This window comes from Pocillopora verrucosa, chromosome 9 (genome assembly GCF_036669915.1).
Source record: "Pocillopora verrucosa isolate sample1 chromosome 9, ASM3666991v2, whole genome shotgun sequence".
NCBI lineage: Eukaryota > Metazoa > Cnidaria > Anthozoa > Scleractinia > Pocilloporidae > Pocillopora > Pocillopora verrucosa.
This window is the reverse complement of record NC_089320.1, coordinates 16,254,088-16,272,847: the sequence shown is the minus strand read 5'-3', so window position 1 is coordinate 16,272,847 and position 18,760 is coordinate 16,254,088. Positions and strand designations below refer to the sequence as shown.

Sequence of the window (18,760 nt, the reverse complement as noted above, 5' to 3'; positions counted from 1 at the left end):
TAAAAAAGACTGGATTTAAATTTTCACTTCCACGGAATGCATCTTTAATTTAGGCGAGAGCATTACTTGTTGTTCTTCTTAATTCCGAGATTTTCCCAGAAACAGGAATCCGGAATAAATTCCGTCACATGAGAGATCATATGACTCCTTGTGAATGGCGTAGTAATCTCGTAATGCGATACATCTTCCTGCCTTTCCATGAAGAATCATAATAATAGCATTACCGCGTGGTATAAAGTTCCATTACATTAGACAATACTTCATCAATCGTGTGTATCGAATTAAGAGGGAAAACTACTCAGCGTAGTGCGCTAAGCAAGATTTTCCAGCGGGTCAACTTTTAAGGTGAGAATACTGTGCAGACGAATTTTGATTTAACGGGATCAAGATTTGTGCAACATTTTCGTTCTGTAGAATTGCGTGCTCTATTGACATCTTTTCTCCACAAACTATCCCACAGCCCTTCTTCTAAAGTAAAATCTTTGTTTAAAAGTCCAGTCAAAGGTTTGCTAAAATGGAAAGCACATCCAAATAATCCGTGGTGAATTTTTAAGTGGACCCCTTGATTATTAATTATGATGCAATTTTCGATGCTTGGCCTCGGCCATCAAACACATGCTATTGTCCATTTACCATAAGTTTCAGTTTCCTACGATGAAAAAGGGTCAATCTTTATTTTAAGAGAAATTCGCAAAGCAGACGGTTTCTCCTCTGTTGCACTAAAACGACTAGTTCAGTAGCATTTCCATAATACATTGTCATTGCGGGGCTAGTCCAAATCTAGTAGTCCATTGGGGTAGTCCATGGACTTAGGGTCTGTGTTTTGTTCATCACCTAAGAAATCGAAGGCAACGTGTTTAAACCGATATCCGAAGTTGACTAAGTAAGCAAAATTTTGAAGCTGACCGATATGGATAGACGAATGCGCAGTTATTTGCTTCCGCTTTCCACAATTATGCCGCAGACACGTTTGTCGAGTTCGTTATGGACCCATTTTCCAAAAGCGACCGGTTATCGAACATGATAGTGGAAATAGTGGAAAGAGATCATTGCGATATTTATTTTTTTCTTCCTAATCAATTTTTCTCCGTCACATTTTATCTCTTTACCTCCAAACCGGAAAAAAATAACATTTTCCTATTAAATTACTTATTCATACTCAAATCGTCCTTTAAAAGTTGGAAGCGATTGTGACTAGTCTTCCACAAGTTGCAAAGTACAACAAATTGCACATTTAACATGAGGAGCGATGAGCTCTAGTGTTGTTCAAAATTAACGAACTAAATTAATCATACAGTCAACAAGGCCTCCTATATTTCCCCTCTGCATAGTAAAAAATACATACATTACTCCATCTTCCTCTGTACAATGTAACTGGTACCATCCTTAGTTATCAGTAGAGATAAAGTGAAGTGTGTCATCAACAGATAGTGTCTTCAAGAAAGAGGTGTGACAATGGGAAGTTGTTGCTGCACTGCACCACAGCACCAACCTCCTGAACATCGGAACAAGCCACTGGTACGAATGTGTTCATCAGGAAATCACTTTCCCAACTTTGCTGATATTGGAGATAAAATTGTCCTTTTTGTTGATTTTGGCAAAAATTTTAAGCCACTCACTCGCAGAAATCAGGATCATTCTTTAGGTGGGGCTACTGCAGGACCACAGTGGCCTGATCAGCGTCACCATGGTGAGGAGGATACACAATATGAGGTGAGACTTAAGAAGTCTTTGTCAAACCTGGTGTTCTAGAGTTAACAAAAATTTTACTACATGTTGAAGGTGGTCTTCCAATAAAATTCTAGTCATTAATATACCCACAAGGACAAAACCTAAAACACCCAACCAACAGGCAGTAATCATCCAACAGCCTCTTTAGTAGGATGACAACCAAATGGTATTTTATGACCCCATAGACTATGATACCTTTTCTACCATAAACCATTACTCTCTATGACATGAGTGCAGCATTTAAGGTTGAAAAGTGATTTCATTTCTTTTTTTATGATTAAAAGCTGAAGATTTCTATTGGGTGTTGGTTAATAAAAGCAAGACACAAGTCAGCTCTCATGCATGGAAATCAAGAGAAAATAATTATTTCCTATTTTTAGTGTAAATCTACTACTCATTCAAAACCTAACAAGAAGGCAGGTTCATGTTTTTATTATATTATTTTATAGTAACTCAGTGGTAGACTACACACTTAAATCACTATCCATTGACATATTTAATCTGATTTGTGAATAAATGGTCTAGGCTTAATTCCTCCACATTAACCCACCTAGGATGAGCCAGCCTGTTTTATCTTAGGCACCCCACCTTCATGTATCATTATTATCATCAGCAATATTATAACCATGATTACTTCGTTATTTTAGAATTTGTAGCTTCCCCTGCTTACTGGTAGAGTGATTCTTAAAATTTTTGTTGCAGATAAAGTTTGCAGGACTCCAAGCTTTCTTGAAAAGGATAAAACCAAAAGAGGAAAATTGTACAAGTTACCGCTCAGAAGTAAAACTTTTAATGACAGATGACATTCTAAGAGCGCCTGGTGGGTTGGTGAAATTTACTATACCATACTGTGACAGTGAGGGTCAGTATTTGGGCGTAGTTACTGAACAAGATCATGAATATGATGCCAGTCACAGAGTCTACAATCGTAAGTACCCATCAGCTATCAAAAAACTTTGGCTGTTATTATAAGTATAGCGATGAGGTGTGGAGGAATTTGTTTTCTGAAATTGACAATGAATGTAATTCTCCTTGTTCCTGTTACTATCCAGCTACTTTGACCTCGAAAGATGAAAGAAGAAGTGTAGATTTCAGCCATCACAGCTACTATTTGTGTAGCACATGGCAACTACTTTTGCAATTAATGGGTAGAACATACAAAAAACTGTAAATTATGAAATTTTCAGATCCAATATGGGATGAATTAATAGTACATAACGGGGAAATAAGAGATGATATTCAGCGTCGTACATCAACAAGACTGGTTGAAGGGACATATGGTTCCATGGCACGACGTAGAGCCAGAGAATCTGCAGTTATAGAGGGACCAATGGATCAAGTAGATGCTGAAGCTGAAACAAGTGGTAGTCTAGAGTATTTAAGTGCAACACATGAACTGGACCCTCTGCTAGGGGTAAATATCAGAACTTCCCTATATGTGGAGAAAGATGTTTGTTGTCTTGTCACGAGTGTGGGAGAAAGAAAAAATTCTGAGTTCCCATAAAGAATTGAACCTCAGACCTTCAGATTCCGTGCTCCAATACTTTACCACTAAGCCACAGAGACTCTTCAGTGAGTGAGGTCTATTACAAAGTTCATATGACATGCGTCCTGCATACTGCTAGGATCAGCAATGTCAATAGTGTCATGTTTGTAAATAGAATAGGAGAAATTGGTCTCTCCTATTCTATTTTTTGCATTGTGCCTCACAAATGTTTTCTTTAGATATTTACCTGACAATAAGTCTTGCAGGTTCTTTTGACATTTAAGTGACCAAAACATCTTGCTCTTAATTTTACATCAGTGATCCTGCAGAAAAGAAAACTTACTGAATTGATTAAGTCATCATCTTCTTTCCCTTTTAAAAGTCTAGTTCATATACCTCAACCATATCTCATGATTGAAAATGTCATATCAATAAGAGAGTTACAGATCAATTTAAGATCAAGTCAGTATAAAAACAGTATATCTTTAAACTAACTTACAGATCTCCTTTGTTTTCATAGCAACCACCGCGTGCCAAACGTTACTGGCCAGATTCCTGGGAGATGTCTTGTTGGCGGCCTTGCTGTGATCCAATCCTGCGTTCAGAAAACTGGTTCACAAGATTTTTGGCCATGTTCTTTGTGGCACCATTGACCAATGTAACTGGTTTAAGTCTGTACTATCAACTGTACCTTGTTGAAATATTTCACTTGAGATTTAAAACAAAGCTTGGACACTATTTATTCATGGTAGGTTTGAAAAAAGTATAGTGTCTTGCATTAGATTAATATGGACTTGTCCTACAGACTCCAACAATATGTAGTGCCCTTCCTCTTTTCATTAACTGGTAGTAAATAATTCTGTGTAATGTAAGACCCAGTATTGGCCAGTATGAATTGAGCACCTCTGTTTTTGTTATGTTTTTTCCAAGAAGTCAAGGCCAGTATTATTTTCCACAAGCTTGTGGAAAAATCAAGATTAGGTCTTTACATGCCCAAATCATGGGCACATGGTTGCTACTCACCCAATTTTTATGGCTACATGGTTATCATTTAACCAATAGACCATATATGTCACTTTGCAAACAACAGAAACTGTATGATCACAAAGGCAGCAAAGGAAATTAAGCATTTTCCCAGTGGGATCCATTGAACTGAACTTCTGGTATTTTTTTTCTAAGTTCCTGGTGTTAGGTTACTAAGCGTCACCTATCCAAGAGGTCTTAAAGGGAGTTAACATTGTTTTGGCAAGGTTTTCAGGTTTTAAGTTGTGTATAACTTTCAATGAGCCCATTTAAAAAGAGTGACATTTCTGTTCATATCTTTTTTCTCCTAGCCACTGATTGTTATGATGATGCTATGTTTCTTCGCCCAGTGGAGATTTGATCATGACTGCTACACATTAGCCAACACTGAAGTGCTTGTTTGGAATGGAGCTGCTGTCTTTGCTTTCTTTCTTCTCTTCTGGTATTGTTTGTGGGGTCTTATCCAAAGAACACCTTGTATGGGGGTATGTAGTCTTCGTAAAATTCATTAACCCTTTAACTCCCATGACTCACCAAGATATAATTTTTGCTTACAATATTAAAAGTATCAAACCAACAAGTGATGAGAATAAAAAAAAAATATCAATTAAGGGATTAAGAGTCAATCCAATATCAAATTCTCCAAACTAACATCATAAAAATCATATGGCAGACTGTAAAAAGAATACTTGATGAGACTTCGATGTAAATGAAATTTAATGTTAGGGTTATTCATTAATCTAAAGATGCCAAAGTGTTGACCTTTTTTTGGAGTTCTTAAACTAGGCTTGATTTTGCAGCCCTCACATGTTAGGTCTTTGCTCCTTTGTTCCTCCCCAATAGGAAGAGCATGGACACCATACAGCTTCTGGTTCTCAAGTGTTAACCCTAAACCATTGAGAGTGACTAGCATCTAATTTCTCCTTACAATATAACCACTGAATCACACATTAATGTGATGAGAACAGAGGAAATTAACTAAAGAAACTCTTGATTCTTTGACAAATTTTCCTTTTCAGCACCTTAGTTAATGTAGAGTACAGTATGAGGCACATGAATACCAATGTTACAGTGTTAAAGGTTAGCCCAACTGGCACTGTGACTGGAAGCATCATGCCTCAGTTTATAATCATAAATCTCAGGGGCAAGATCATTTTTAAAATCCATCAGGAATCACAAAACTTCTGTCATTGTATGTGTTGCATTAATTTTTTAACCACATTTATACCATTGTCTAAATCCCTCTTAATTTCCCCTACCAAAATAATAATTTTCCTTTCTCCTTAGTTTTTCATGATTGTGCCTTTGGCTGTCATGTACATTCTTGCAAACATCACTTTTCAAATGGCTGTGAAGAATTCTGCACTGCAGAGCTTGAACTGTGAAACTTGTTGGAATCATACAAATCACCTGTCAAACCATGTGAAATACTATAATGCATTCAATCTGATGCACTGGTACTTCAATCCTGTCTTGTGGACACTTGTTTTGTGCCTCTGTCAAGCAATCAGTCATAGCTTTGAACGTAAGTGGCATAATTACTTAGGTAGCCAGAGAATAGGCCACCATCAGTGCTCATAGCATGTCGAGTAGCAAAAACATTTTAATCCCAGCCCTCCTTCTCTTGTCAGCTTTTACATCACTTATTGCTGCCCCAGTCATGCCACAGCACCAGTTAGAGCTTGCTCACTAGCTGTAATTTGTTGTGTGGTAGGCCTAATTTGGTAGACTTCACTATTTCATTCAAACTATTCTTGAAATAATTAAAACAAACAAGCTGTCAGTTTGAAATTGAGAAAGTGCTTGAAACCTCTGTACCCTCTCACAAAGAAATATGAGAGGGTGAATGAGAGCAACCTGAAACAGTCATAAATTGGGTAGCAAACTTATCACATTTGGAAAGCTTCAATAATGAAGTATTATTCCCACTGATAACTAGTCAATTTTTAAAAGTTTAAAATCAACTCCTTACAGCCAAGATTCCACCACGTGTTAATCAGACCAACCACTGGATGAGTTGTGATATAATATGTAAGACTTATGGTTTTCCCAAGACATTATTGATTTTCATGGCACAAGCTATCTTCGGAACCATTGATGAGGTAATCACACTTGGATTATGTTGTTGCAATTTGTTTGGTGAGGTGATACCCAGCAGAAAAAATGTAATTATTTTTGACAATTCTCAGGCCAACAGAGGCAAACGCTAGCTGAGCATAAAGTGCGAGTCAGGTTTAAGAGGAGGAGTGCAAAAAAAAAAAAAAAAAAATTAAACCCTGTTTGTCTCCATTCATCTGAAAATTGTAAACAAATTTCACCTGTTCTGCAGGCTAGTAAGGTGGTAGTAACTTGACACAGTGACCCAGCCAACTGAATTGAAACCCAACCTTACATCCCACATTCAAGTGCACTCAGGGCCATTAAGCCTTTATTTCTCACTCTAATTTCTCTTTTTAACCGGGTGTACTTTTCTAACAGCTTATGGCATCACCAAGGCTTCTTCCCCTATTGATCCTACGAGTTTGTTTCACTCTTGGATATAGTCCAAAGGAATGGAAAGTATTGAAGATATTGGTTAAAAAGTCGTTACAATATGGTAAGCATTTGTTATCAAGTGTGGAAAGTAAGTGCTGTAGTAAAGAGACTCAACAGTTTATTTGAAAAATTTCAAATTTTGAGTCTTAATTTGGCTACCCTCATTTATGCTCAGTGGCAGATTGAGAGGAAGGGTTCAGCCAGGAGATCTGGATTCCCCTCACATCATGCCTTCCTGAAACAAAAATTCTCAGACTGACAAGATCAAATATTAATTCTCAACAAACTGTGAACCCATGGGCGAGGAGGGAGGGGGATAGCAAAATTCATTGATTTATCCCAACCCATAAATCTCATCTTGACTCAAAATTGATCATGTGATCAATGTGACTAATAAATATAAATGATAGGTTATTCTGACCTCAACAGGGGACCCAGCATTGGACTACATTGGCACAGGTGGGGCTGATTATCTTCCCAAAGATTCAGTGATACCTGGTAGGTATACAATATATGTGTGACAACAAAAACAGCTGAAGCGTTTTCTACTTACTCAAATGTTGCCTTTTGACATCAATGAAATGTCAAACTGAAACATGGTGAGAATAATGACAGAGAGAAACATAATCTAAACTGGAAAATAACTATTTTTGGAAAATGCTACAGTAACAACCAAAGCTTTTTCTTAAAATCTAAGAGGTGATGTACAGAGTACTTCTCAAAAATAACATTTCCTTTATCTTACAAAATACCAACAGACAATCCAGTCAGCTTCACACCCTTGAAGACATCAAGTCTCTCTTTCCCTGACCATACATGCACTCTCACGTTTACAGAGCTCCACAAAAATGAAAAAGTTAAATGCATAACTGATAAAGGTTAACAAACTGCCTTTGTGAATTTTGGATAACTAGGCTTTTGAGCAACTAAAGTAACTCAAGTTGATGGTCAACTACATGTTTCACTGGTCTGCCAAAACAGCACAAGACGATTTCTACAAGAAACTCTACTTCTTTGGCAACACCAAATGACAAAATGGGTACCCTTAACTATTAAACACAGTGACTTTTAAATTAGCTGAGATAAAGACAAACTTTTACATTCATAATCACTCCACAACTACAAGAAAGTTTCTCGTAGGTCCTCTTGCCAGAGGTTAGCATGAATGGTTCTTCACCTTTTCCTATCTATAGACAATTCCTTAATAGGAATTAAAATACATCAAAGATGTACTTTACAGTTTAATTGGAGTAAAGTTATATGGTTTACATGTACATTTCTTCTCAAAATTTTAATAAGACAAGTTCTCTATCTGGTCTCCACTAATAGAATATGTGTTGCATAATGTCTTGTTTTTCCCCTAAATCACTTGTTTTTTCTTTAACTTTTTGCAGAAGTCTCACTATCTACAACTGGTACAAGTGGTAAAGCTCTGGAGAACAATTATAACATTGGTTACAACATAAGTAAGAATGAGTTATTTATAGTAAATCATTAGAATAAGAACAAAACTGTTGAAGTTCATTTAACAATCAAGAAGTGTAGTATATTTGCTGGAAAATCATGCACTGGAAGGCTTTATCCCTATAGTAATTTAACTGTGAGTTTGAAATTGAGACAGAGACAATGTCTGAAGGTAAATAAGGGCTGAAAAAAACTCCATCATTTGGTTAGCCACCTTCCTCACTAAACAGTACAAACTCTTACCCTGGGAATAGCAGTCTAGCATAAAAAAACCCTTACAATTCTTCATACCAACTTGTGTAAGCACTAAATGTACTATGGTAAATATAACTGGGAAAAAAATTTTTTACCATACAATTTACACTTTCTCTAGTTTTTAAATATGAGAATGCTACTGCTAGTCAATTTTCAACAAACTAAAAGATTTCTTTTTGTCATAAATTTTAAGAAACTGATCCTTTACTGTGCTCTTTCAATGAAATACAATGTAATAGAAATGACAGTATCAATAAATTTGTACTTGTTTAATTCTTGTAACAGGAAAACTAAAGAAAACCTTACAAGAGATGGAGTCCACACTTACTGACAGACAACACAAAATACTAACTGACCCCCGCACAATCCATTACTGTGCTGATGACTGGCTAAAACACTACATCGTGTTGAGGCACTATGTTGCAAAATATGAGCTACAAGTGCATGCATATGGCCCATTTCGATCAGGCAAAGAAAACAAGGAAGCTTTTCATGATGATGTACGAATGGAGAGAGACTTTCCCCTTGCTAAGCACAGCAGCTTTAGAAATTTCTTGCAACAGGTTCGTTTTCACCTCTGGTTGATGGAAGATGAGTTCATAACTAAAAGAGCTATATCTGCTTGTTGTGCTAAGGAAATTTAGTTGATCATTACAGATTGAGTCTGATCATACTTTGGTATGGTACATGGACAGTGTTTTAGTTCACTTTTAAAGGGGATTTCCTCATAAATGTCTGCTTTAATTCTTTCAACTGATAGTTACAGTATGTTTTTAACCAATAAAATATAATTTGGTCAACAATTTTAACCAATCATCTTCCTTCAACCCAATTAATTCAATGCAATTGAAAAAAAAATTCCTGGTACCCCTTTATTTTTATGCTGGTTGTGGATCTGGACCAATCAAATTTGATGAAAATGTTACCTTTTATGACAACAAAAATAGAAGGAAATAATGAGAGCAAAAATCTTAATTAGATGCTGCAAGAATGCAGTGCTCTAAACTAGCTCCATTTCCTTAGTTGGACTCCACATTCTCAAACAGCAAGAGAAGGTTTCCTAGTTTTAAAAGTTTTGAAAAACTTTCTTCTCCATTTTGAGTTCATTGTAACTTAACAATGCAACTACGGTCTAAACAGTAAGAGAACTGCAACTTAGAGAAATGCAATGGAGTTTAAATTTTAACCCTTTTGTGATATAAAAGAGAATTTTATAACTTGTAAATAATCAAATGAAAGAAAAGTTTGTCTTTGCAAGACAGAAGTAGACCACATTTGTGAAATGGAGCATATGCATCCTTAATTGTATGTGGCAACTATCTGTCACAAGTTTTAAATCATTTCAGATAATTTAAAAATAGAATGTTAAATACAATTTTACAAAGCAATACATAGTGCTTGGCATTTGAATTACATTGTATTTTTATTGTGTAATTTTAAACAATAAACAATGTTCTTAGTAGTTGCTCATTCTTATCAGTTCTTAATAACATGTGTGCCTTAAAACTGACAAAACACATGGAAAAGTGGTATGCATTTGATAAATAGAGGACAAAATCCCCTACCTTTACATGGCCCTTAACAGTCACAAAATATTAAAATTTTTATGTGGGGAGTGAGATATAATTTTCATAGAGAATATATGGGGTGTGGTGGATAGTTAAACCTTTTTAACTGATGAATATAGAATTTGCCAGACTCTTGGTGATGGCTTCAGCAAGTGAGTAGTCGCTGTTTACTGTTAAGTTAAGGAAGGTGCACATTAACATCAGGTTTTAATCAGGTGTGAAAAAATACAACTGCACAACATTTTCAAATATAAAAAAAGATAATGTAAAAGAAACTTTATTGTATGCATTTTATCAGGACATCCTAGTTACTGAATCAAACCCCCTCCCTCTCCCACCCCCATGCATAATCTTACTGATATTGCAACCAATTCTTTAAAAAAAACCACGCTTGAGCACTGAAATTAGACAATTTGATCCCAAAGTAAATTCTTATAATTAATCAACATAAGAATTTCTCATCCATTTATTTCCCAATGAGGAAAATCACACTTGGGGGTAAATGCATTCTTGAGAGTTAAAAAGATTCTCAACATTCATATATATTCAACTACACTACATCCAAAGAGCAGATATTCCACAACTTATTAAATTATTACAATCAAATTAATTTTTAGTCATCAAACAATCGAACCTTTATTGAACAACTTGGGAAATCTCAGAACTTACAACTCCAAAAATATTAGACACTTTCTCGCAGTGAATTTGTGATGTTCTTTATCTTTGTGGCCATGGACATGTCTATGCGTTTGTCACCAATTTCCACAACCATTCCTCCAATCACTGAAGGGTCGATCTATAGGAGGTAACAAGTTAACATTAGCAGACCCCTGAGCAAGCTCTAAATGTTACAGTGATCTTATCTGTGTGGCAATTTTAGCCTTAGTCCATAAGCTTAAAGTCATGCTCTTAAATGAAAAACAGGATGCCTGAAGACATCTCTTTGGTCAAAAAGTCCTCTTCAAATTAGGTTATGTTTGTAGTGACCCAGAAGGGCAAATATTAAATGTTGTTGGTTATAATGCTACCTCAAAAAACAATATTGACTAACTTTATATATCCTCTCAAGCTTCCCCCCAGCCAGCCAGCCACCTCCCCCCCCCCAACCCTCTCTCTCTCTTACAAGCTCCAGTAACTCTTAAGAGTGTCTGGAGGAAAGTAAGCCAAAAAAGTGCTAAATGGAGAGATTACAGCAAGTGCGCACTAGAAATGTAGTATAAAAGACCACTCTACTAGGATGAAAAGAAAGCCAGTGGTGGTTTACTCACCTTAGTTTCAATCTTAAGAGTTTCATTCTTTTGTACAAAACCTTTCAATGCTGCTTGCAACTCTTTCAATTGAGAAGAATCCAATTCCTGAGAAAGCAAAGCAGTAATCACATGTACACATTACTTGTAAGATCTAAGTGCTTGATAGTTATTTTTCATGTAATTTGTATTTATTTATTACATTCTTTTCTTTTCATACCTCCTTGTTAGTGTTTTTGTTAACCCTTTAACTCCCAAGATCCAATTGTTAATTCTCCCCTTTAGCTGCTACACATTTCTTTGTTAATAAGTTACAAGAATTTGGTGTTAGATTAAGATAGCAACTCCGATCAGATAAGTTTGGGTATTGGATGAATAGTGAACAGATATTATAGGGAGAAGTTCCATGATAATCACTTTTGGGGGTTAAAGGGTTAAGTTTGTTAGCATTTGTCTTCGTCAGTTACACTTTTTTGCATGTTTATCATACCCCAAGTTATTTTGCAGTCTTCTTGTATTAAAAGCCAGTTTGTTTTAAACATAATCCCTTTTCAAGTCAGTTTACTTCAGGTCTTGCTTGGTATAATTCTGTTATTAGAAGTCGATTTGTTATCGATCAGTGTAAGGACAATGTATTTTTTTCCTTTGGATTCATTTTTTGTTTCTCGTTTGTTTATCTTAATTAGTTAACTTGACTCTTATTTATGTTTTTACTGCTGCGATCCAAAAAACAGTATTAATTTAAGTTGGAAGAAAACCAAAAAAAGAAAGACATTCCGTAATTCCTTCACTAGAATAAAATGTACATTCAAGTAATGTACAGCTCTTGGAACTAAAAGATGAAGTCATTACTCAAATTCAACTTCATGAGTGTTACTTCTGTAACACTCACATGTACAGATGCTCAACACTATACTGAACACACTTCCCAATATTCATTATAACAGCAATTCATACAAAAAACAGGGGAGACTTAACTGACCACAGATGTAATAGTTACAAAGATGTAATACATGTGTAAATTTGTGTGTAATCAAAAATTAATTTCAAGATATGAAATAACCATTGCAGTGATAAACTATAAGTCAAACCCATGAATTGGTTCTGAGTAAAACCTTACACACAAACTACACATCAAATTTATCTTGTCATGATAATGGAACATGAGAAACTGATCAGGAGCAGGAACTCATTTGGTATAAATCATCAAGTTTATCTTCCCTCAACTCTGTACACAATATCAATCAAGCACTGAAATTGTAAAATAAAAGTTGAAGGTCTCACACTTCCCTAATTGAAAGATAATGGGCTTTAGGATATGGAGAGAAAGACTGTAAAAGTACAAAGCAACACTATACTGGTACTTTGTAGGAACTCCCTTCGTAGTAACTCTGCATTAAAAACAAATACACTTGTAGGCGATTACATGTCATAATATTGCTTTGTAATAATAATATAGCAGGTAATCAAATATACTTCTGAAGAACTAAAACAAACCTTGGCAGTTGTTATGGAACACAACACTTCACCTCTGGCTGCACTCATAAGTTTGCCAAATGCAGAAACTACATTATGGACTAAACCAAGGCGGTTGTTTTCTGCCAATATTGCTGTAAAAAGAAACCCAAAACAAGAGTGTTATTGGATTTACTAATGCAAATACTTGCTTCACAAACACTTGCTTACACATATGTCTCAATATAACTAGCATTTTTACAGCTATGCTGTAATTTTGTACAATTAGGGGAATTAATACTGTAATTTTTTTATTTTGGGTGTGGTCTTTATGCTGGTATTGTAATTAAGTAATTTTTTGTGTAATTTCTTGTAGTATTGTAGCATTTTAGTAATGTAGTATACTAGCATTTTAGTCATGTAGTATTGTAATCTTGTAATTTTGCAAAATAAAAAATTAAAAAGAAAAAAACATAATACATGTATTCTAACCCTCAAGCTAGAAGTAAACATGGGAGATCTAAAAGCAACAATTAATGCAATTTCACTTAAGAGGATAACATGAAGGAATAGGAAATTTAAAAACAAGAAAACTCACCAAAAAGGTTCACTGTAATATCAGTATATTTTTGTGATTTCAACACATCAGTAAGAAGTGCTAAAGGAAGAAAGTCAGAGTCAAAATCAAATTAAGACTAACCATTATATATCAGTGAAAAATGACAATCTTCTTTAGCTTCTTTAAACTAATAAAAAAATTCTAAAACATCAAAACTTAAAAAAATTGTACTGGTTGTCAAACTCGCCAATCAAGGTTTTAACAGTAAAGAATTCAGATTACATGTTCTTTCTTTTTGTCAAGCAACAAATAGGCAAGTGTAAAGTGGGTACCAGTATGAACTTGTCTAACTACATTGCAAAACAGGAAACAATAATGAAAAGAGGCCAAATGACCTTTTCACCACATTAAACAGTTCATTTCTCAGAGTTAAATTCCCTGATATCACACATAGGTTGAAAAGCAAATTTTAGGAAGAAATCTACCCTTTTTAAATTGATATGACTCTTTGCTAACAAGACCAAATAGTGTTTACTTTTAGTTAAGACTGGACTGTATAAACTGATACCATTGATACAGATTAGCATGTCAACCCTTACATTGTTTCTTGTACTTGTCCAAAGTTGGATTTGCAAGATATTCAGAGAGTTTTTCATTTGTACTTATAAGCTCATCGACATTCAGTAATTCACTCTCAACCTTCTCCAAATGCTTTTGTTTAGCTGCAGCAGAGTACAAAGCATGTGCATAGCGGCCTTCTACACCAAACACTTGTATAGGAGGCTGTAAGAAAAACAAATTGTATTTTACAATGATCAAAATTTATACAGGACAACAATACTATTATATTTCTAAATCTTACATTTCTACTGGTTTGAGAGGGGAACAGAGAAAAGATGCAAGTTAATTTCCAAGACATCATTGTGTTAAAATTCAGGCATATTATTCATTAAGGATTACCTATCCAGATTGAGTCCCTCATTTCACAATCAGTTCTTTAAGTCAAAATTTTCTACACATTAGTTTAGATGCCTGGCGATTTCAGGGTTTGGGTGCTATCATGTCACTCTTGACCTCAGTCTCAAATGATCATTGGTGGTAATGGTGACACTTCAAATCTCATAAAGTTCTCCATTAGTACAGATTGCTAGAGTTTCAACAAGCAAGTAAATTAAACATCTACTGCTACACTGTTATGACTTTTCTGAATGACTGGTTATTTCTTTCCCCCTGCACTATAATCATTTTCAAGTTTGATCAGCCACAAAGTGATACAAATTGACCTTTCTCACAGAGCCAAATTACTGTATTTGTTTATATCTTAAGAAAACACGAATCCCATGCACATCACTAATTTTACCCATTACTTTTAGTCTTATATTAAAGATTTAAAACAACACAAAATGCAAACCACGAAAAAGCTTCACGATACTTCGTCATCTAAATCAGTCTAAATCTTAAGAATATCTACGAAGTCAAGTAAAAAGAAGCACATAATATACTATCGTAAATAACGATTCAACCACAAATTATGTAAACAGATCATCGTTTTACGGGGGCTGTGTTCATTTCAAATTAGTAATACTCAGTTTTTTGTCAAGAAATTCACTATTCAGAACCAACAGAAGCTTGTAAACATATATGAACATATAGTACTAGTAAATTTACCTTAGCGGCTAGCTCAGCACATCGGGCAGACGAGACACTCAGACTTCGAGCCTGTCATAGACCAAGGACGAAATAATTTTGTCAAAAAAGAAAACAATATGAGATTCATATGACGAACAACAATTTTGACGGTTCGTTGTCCACTTTACTCACCAAGAATGGCACACTTTCTAACATGCGACAGCCTCTCAACATAGCCGCCATGTTGGTTGATTAGAGTAAATCTCCCGGATGAATTTCTAGTGCCCAGTGAACTCGCGCAAAGTTATCTCCAACTTACATACAAAGAGGGCGACGTACACGATCATGTACTTTGTACTTCTTTAATTCTGAAAGCTGTTTTCTTCCTTTGTTTCCACTTAAATCGTTAGAAAACAGGGCTCACAGCTTAACATGACGTAGCAATTATTTGTGACTGGCCTTGTTGGATTGAAAAATTTGAGAATATTGCATACGAATGTAAAAGTCAGTTTACGCGATAGGAGAAAACTCTTGTTACGCAACACGCTCTCTCCCGGGCGTGTTGTGTGACAAGATCAGACAACTTGCTGTGAAGGAGACTAGGCTTATCTTCGTGTTTGGAAAACCATTATGATTACACAAATTTTAAGGGCAGGGACAGGAATCTAGGATGGGGGGAGGGTCCAAACTTTGATCCAGAAAACACACACAAGCTAAACAATATTGGGAGGCAAGTAAATTTAGTATACTTTACAACAAGGAGAAACGTGTGATCTTGTGGTTGCAAAAGGTTTTAATGTCTGGGTCAGGGGATTGTGGACCCCCCTAGATCCTTCTCCTATATCTAATACTGATTATTTAGGTCATTTGAATTTAGGTTATGTGAAATGTACTCACAGGAGAGATGAATTTCTTCCTTTATTACACCCATTTTGAAATCACTGGTAGTCCCTGTAATCTGATTGGCTCTATTTGGTTTGATTTATTCACAAATCGCACCATTTTTTGCTTTAAATCGCATCTTTTTCCCAGCCAGTGAGAAGGCTACACCAAAAACAAAACAACCAATCAGATTTCAAGGCTTGTTAAAAGTAACCAATCAAATTGCAGGAAAATGAAAGATAAAGAATATTGTATGGAAAATTTTGCAAAATGGATTGATTCAATTTCAAACCGGCTCAGTACTGCATCAATAAAATATTTGAACTGTCCAAGCGCTGTATTTGAGTGATTTCAAAATGGATGTAATAATCATACTTGTGATTTAGAATTGAACTGACGCTGTGCACTTGTTCGATTTTGAAATCACGCATAAGATTTCAGCCCAAATTGTACTCCACTCAGTTCAATTACCATTATTAATCATTTAATGATTACATTAAGTATACCATTCTGACATTAAAGACTTACAAATAAATATGTAGCACAGCAAGGTTAAAACATCTAAATTTCTTCTTTTAAGTTACAGTGAGTTCCACCAGTTATCATCTAATTCATCATCCACCTTAAAGAAATCTTGAACAAACTGAGAAGATGATGACTGATTATCTGCTGCATTCATAGCTGCAGCAGATTTCATAAAATTATTACCTTGGCTAAGATAGCTTTCACTATCAATTTGACAATTATTTCTGTGTGGCTTAAAGGAAAAAGAGTTATTTTCTGAGCATGTTTCATGCATGTCAGTTTGTGATGAGTAACTAGACATGAACCTATTCCACTTTGATGAATGTATTGCTTTCCGTTTCTGGTCAACCAAAGCACTTGAGTTCATCCTTTTCATTGTTGGGGAGGGATTTCTGGTAGCCTTTGCAAAATAAATGTTACATTTGTATGGGTTATTTTTGGTATTCGACTCCAAATCCTCATTGGCTTGTGCTTGTTTGCCATAGGACTGAAATTCATCAACTTGGTTTGATGTCAAGTTATGTAAAGGAGTATTTGGAAAAGAGGTTTTGAACCCTGAGCATGTACTGACACTATCTTCATTAGCACTTATTTTGGATCTTTTTCCATGGAAGCCAGTTCCTGATTTGCAATGTTGCCATGATGACTTTCTCTTTCTTCTTGAATATGCTTTATCAAACAAATCCCTTTCTGTTGTTATATCGTCACTGTCCAATTCCTCTAAATCTTATGTATAAAAAAAAAAATTCAAAAAAGTATGTTTAGCACAACAAAGCATTGGTTGGCACTCCAAAAACCAATAACAATAACAACAACAACGTGGATTTCACAATTTCTATAGTCTCCACTCGGAGCATCACACATTCAATATCTGAATTAATCACCATCTCCTTGACAATTTAAATAAAACACAAATACATTCTACAACTAATGGCTTATATGTTCTTATATTATATGTTCTTCTACCAGTGACCAAATCACCCCCTGAAAAAGCAATTGGAGAATGTGTCAAAATGTAAATTTTAAGGATCTTTTTAATGTCAAAAAATCTCTTTCAAACTTTCATACCTGCAACCAGACAGAAAATGACATTAAGTTCAATTTGTTGTTTGAACCTATCATGTGAATAGTGAATAAATTTTGGGTGACCTTGGTTGAAGTCTCACCACTAATGAAGCATTTAAATGAGGTTCAATGAATAAATCTTCCAGTATAAGGTTTAAACCTAGAAGTACTTAAAACAGTAGTTCTTGTGGTCTGATCATCCATGAAGAGAAAGTCCTGAAATTGAATGTTTATGGGTGAAAGTGACAGCCTTAGGCTTAACAATCCATTTCAGGGCTACCTTCACCTGTACAATCAGACTGCATGATCAAATAAACCATTAATTACCATCATGGTCAGTAGAACTGATCTCTAAGAACTTCTCCCATTTGCTTACTCCTTTGGAAAAACCTTCCTGGCTGTTGCAATTTGTACCTTGGTTTATCTTAACATTGCCAGTCAACAGGGTATTTTCAGAGAAGTCACAAGAACTAGGATTTTCATCATTGCAGGATATCAAATCTCTTGCCTCCTGTGCTTCTCCTTGTTTCAAATTTAATTTCTGCACATGCTTACGGCAGTCAAGACCAGTCCCTTGAGCATAAACTTTTTTAATTGATTGCTTTTCTCCACATACTTTGCAAACCCACTTGTTGCTTTTCTTAACCTGTTGATGGTTACAAAAAAAGACTTGTGCAACTCATACCAGACCTCTGAAAATGCTCAGACTGTAACATTGTGAAGTGACAAGGAGTATTCCCAGTTCCCCTACATTGAATACTTGTTCATTAATTGCAGCCAACTCCCTGACAACTTGTCACAACCTTTTTTATTGTATACAGCTGTGTAAAGAGAGGCAATCTGAGAGTTACTGTGAGTTTCTCTCCAAGAACACCCCCTTATGACCCCGAAAAAAGGCTGGATTCCGGTGCACTAAAGACTAGGGTATTATGTCTTCCCTTGTACTACTGACAAATTTTCAGTAAAATATAGATTCGTACAGTCGAACCAAATGTACTACAAAAGTTTTACCCAACCTTTGGATTTAGAAATGTGTCTACTTTTTCTGCTTTTCCTTCAGAATAACAATCACAGCCAAAAAAAATATAAAAGATAGTCTAATGTACCTACTAGCTTGTGGACTGAAGGAGTGAAAAAAACTAAGACTCTAAAAGTCACATCTGCTTACTTGGTGAACCTGAAAGGTTGCACAGGAAAAACACTTCAGTATCATAAACTCTTGCACCATATTTCTGAGACTTGTGGTGCCACTGGAAAACTCAAAATCTCAGTAATATCTTTCGTTTCCTGGAGCGTGTTTGCTTCTGACTTCGCTTCGTTCAAATAAGGCGCCAAA

The 18,760-nt window shown here is 35.4% G+C and overlaps 3 protein-coding genes across 4 annotated transcripts; 1 reads left to right on the top strand and 2 right to left on the bottom strand.

The window, feature by feature from the left end:
• The first annotated feature begins 155 nt into the window (after positions 1-155).
• On the top strand, positions 156-9,956 carry LOC131779641 (uncharacterized). 2 transcript variants are annotated; one of them, XM_059096218.2, is made up of 12 exons: positions 156-345; positions 1,428-1,713; positions 2,434-2,551; positions 2,919-3,145; positions 3,738-3,965; positions 4,552-4,725; positions 5,528-5,765; positions 6,215-6,342; positions 6,719-6,836; positions 7,205-7,273; positions 8,170-8,241; positions 8,780-9,956. In XM_059096218.2, exons 2-12 carry the CDS (start codon positions 1,456-1,458, stop codon positions 9,136-9,138), a joined length of 1,989 nt encoding a protein of 662 aa, XP_058952201.2. In that variant the 5' UTR covers positions 156-345; positions 1,428-1,455; the 3' UTR covers positions 9,139-9,956. The 2 variants fall into 2 exon arrangements, with proteins under 2 accessions (XP_058952201.2, XP_058952193.2); XM_059096210.2 differs by having other exon boundaries at positions 2,434-2,659.
• LOC131779633 (ATP synthase subunit O, mitochondrial) lies at positions 7,405-15,252 on the bottom strand. Its single transcript, XM_059096199.2, has 7 exons — positions 15,145-15,252; positions 14,992-15,042; positions 13,923-14,106; positions 13,363-13,422; positions 12,807-12,919; positions 11,331-11,417; positions 7,405-10,858 (listed from the first exon to the last, which is right to left on the bottom strand). Exons 1-7 carry the CDS (start codon positions 15,193-15,195, stop codon positions 10,745-10,747), a joined length of 660 nt encoding a protein of 219 aa, XP_058952182.1. The 5' UTR covers positions 15,196-15,252; the 3' UTR covers positions 7,405-10,744.
• A 503-nt stretch (positions 15,253-15,755) lies between these two features.
• Positions 15,756-18,743, bottom strand: LOC131780579 (MRN complex-interacting protein). The gene is made up of 3 exons (XM_059097194.2): positions 18,593-18,743; positions 17,752-18,070; positions 15,756-17,085 (listed from the first exon to the last, which is right to left on the bottom strand). Exons 1-3 carry the CDS (start codon positions 18,650-18,652, stop codon positions 16,415-16,417), a joined length of 1,050 nt encoding a protein of 349 aa, XP_058953177.2. The 5' UTR covers positions 18,653-18,743; the 3' UTR covers positions 15,756-16,414.
• Positions 18,744-18,760: the final 17 nt, after the last annotated feature.

Excerpts from the sequence above, each read along its gene's own strand:
- LOC131779641 (XM_059096210.2), top strand. The coding sequence starts at position 1,456 with ATGGGAAGTTGTTGCTGCACTGCACCACAGCACCAACCTCCTGAACAT. Across the intron at positions 3,966-4,551 it reads TTGGACACTATTTATTCATG|CCACTGATTGTTATGATGAT; the intron begins GTAGGTTTGAAA and ends TTTTTCTCCTAG. Across the intron at positions 8,242-8,779 it reads TAACATTGGTTACAACATAA|GAAAACTAAAGAAAACCTTA; the intron begins GTAAGAATGAGT and ends TTCTTGTAACAG.
- LOC131779633 (XM_059096199.2), bottom strand. The coding sequence starts at position 15,195 with ATGGCGGCTATGTTGAGAGGCTGTCGCATGTTAGAAAGTGTGCCATTC. Across the intron at positions 14,107-14,991 it reads GTGCTGAGCTAGCCGCTAAG|CCTCCTATACAAGTGTTTGG; the intron begins GTAAATTTACTA and ends TTTTTCTTACAG. Across the intron at positions 11,418-12,806 it reads GTTCCATAACAACTGCCAAG|GAATTGGATTCTTCTCAATT; the intron begins GTTTGTTTTAGT and ends TTGCTTTCTCAG.
- LOC131780579 (XM_059097194.2), bottom strand. The coding sequence starts at position 18,652 with ATGGTGCAAGAGTTTATGATACTGAAGTGTTTTTCCTGTGCAACCTTT. Across the intron at positions 18,071-18,592 it reads CAACCTTTCAGGTTCACCAA|GTTAAGAAAAGCAACAAGTG; the intron begins GTAAGCAGATGT and ends AACCATCAACAG. Across the intron at positions 17,086-17,751 it reads CAGTTCTACTGACCATGATG|ATTTAGAGGAATTGGACAGT; the intron begins GTAATTAATGGT and ends TTTATACATAAG.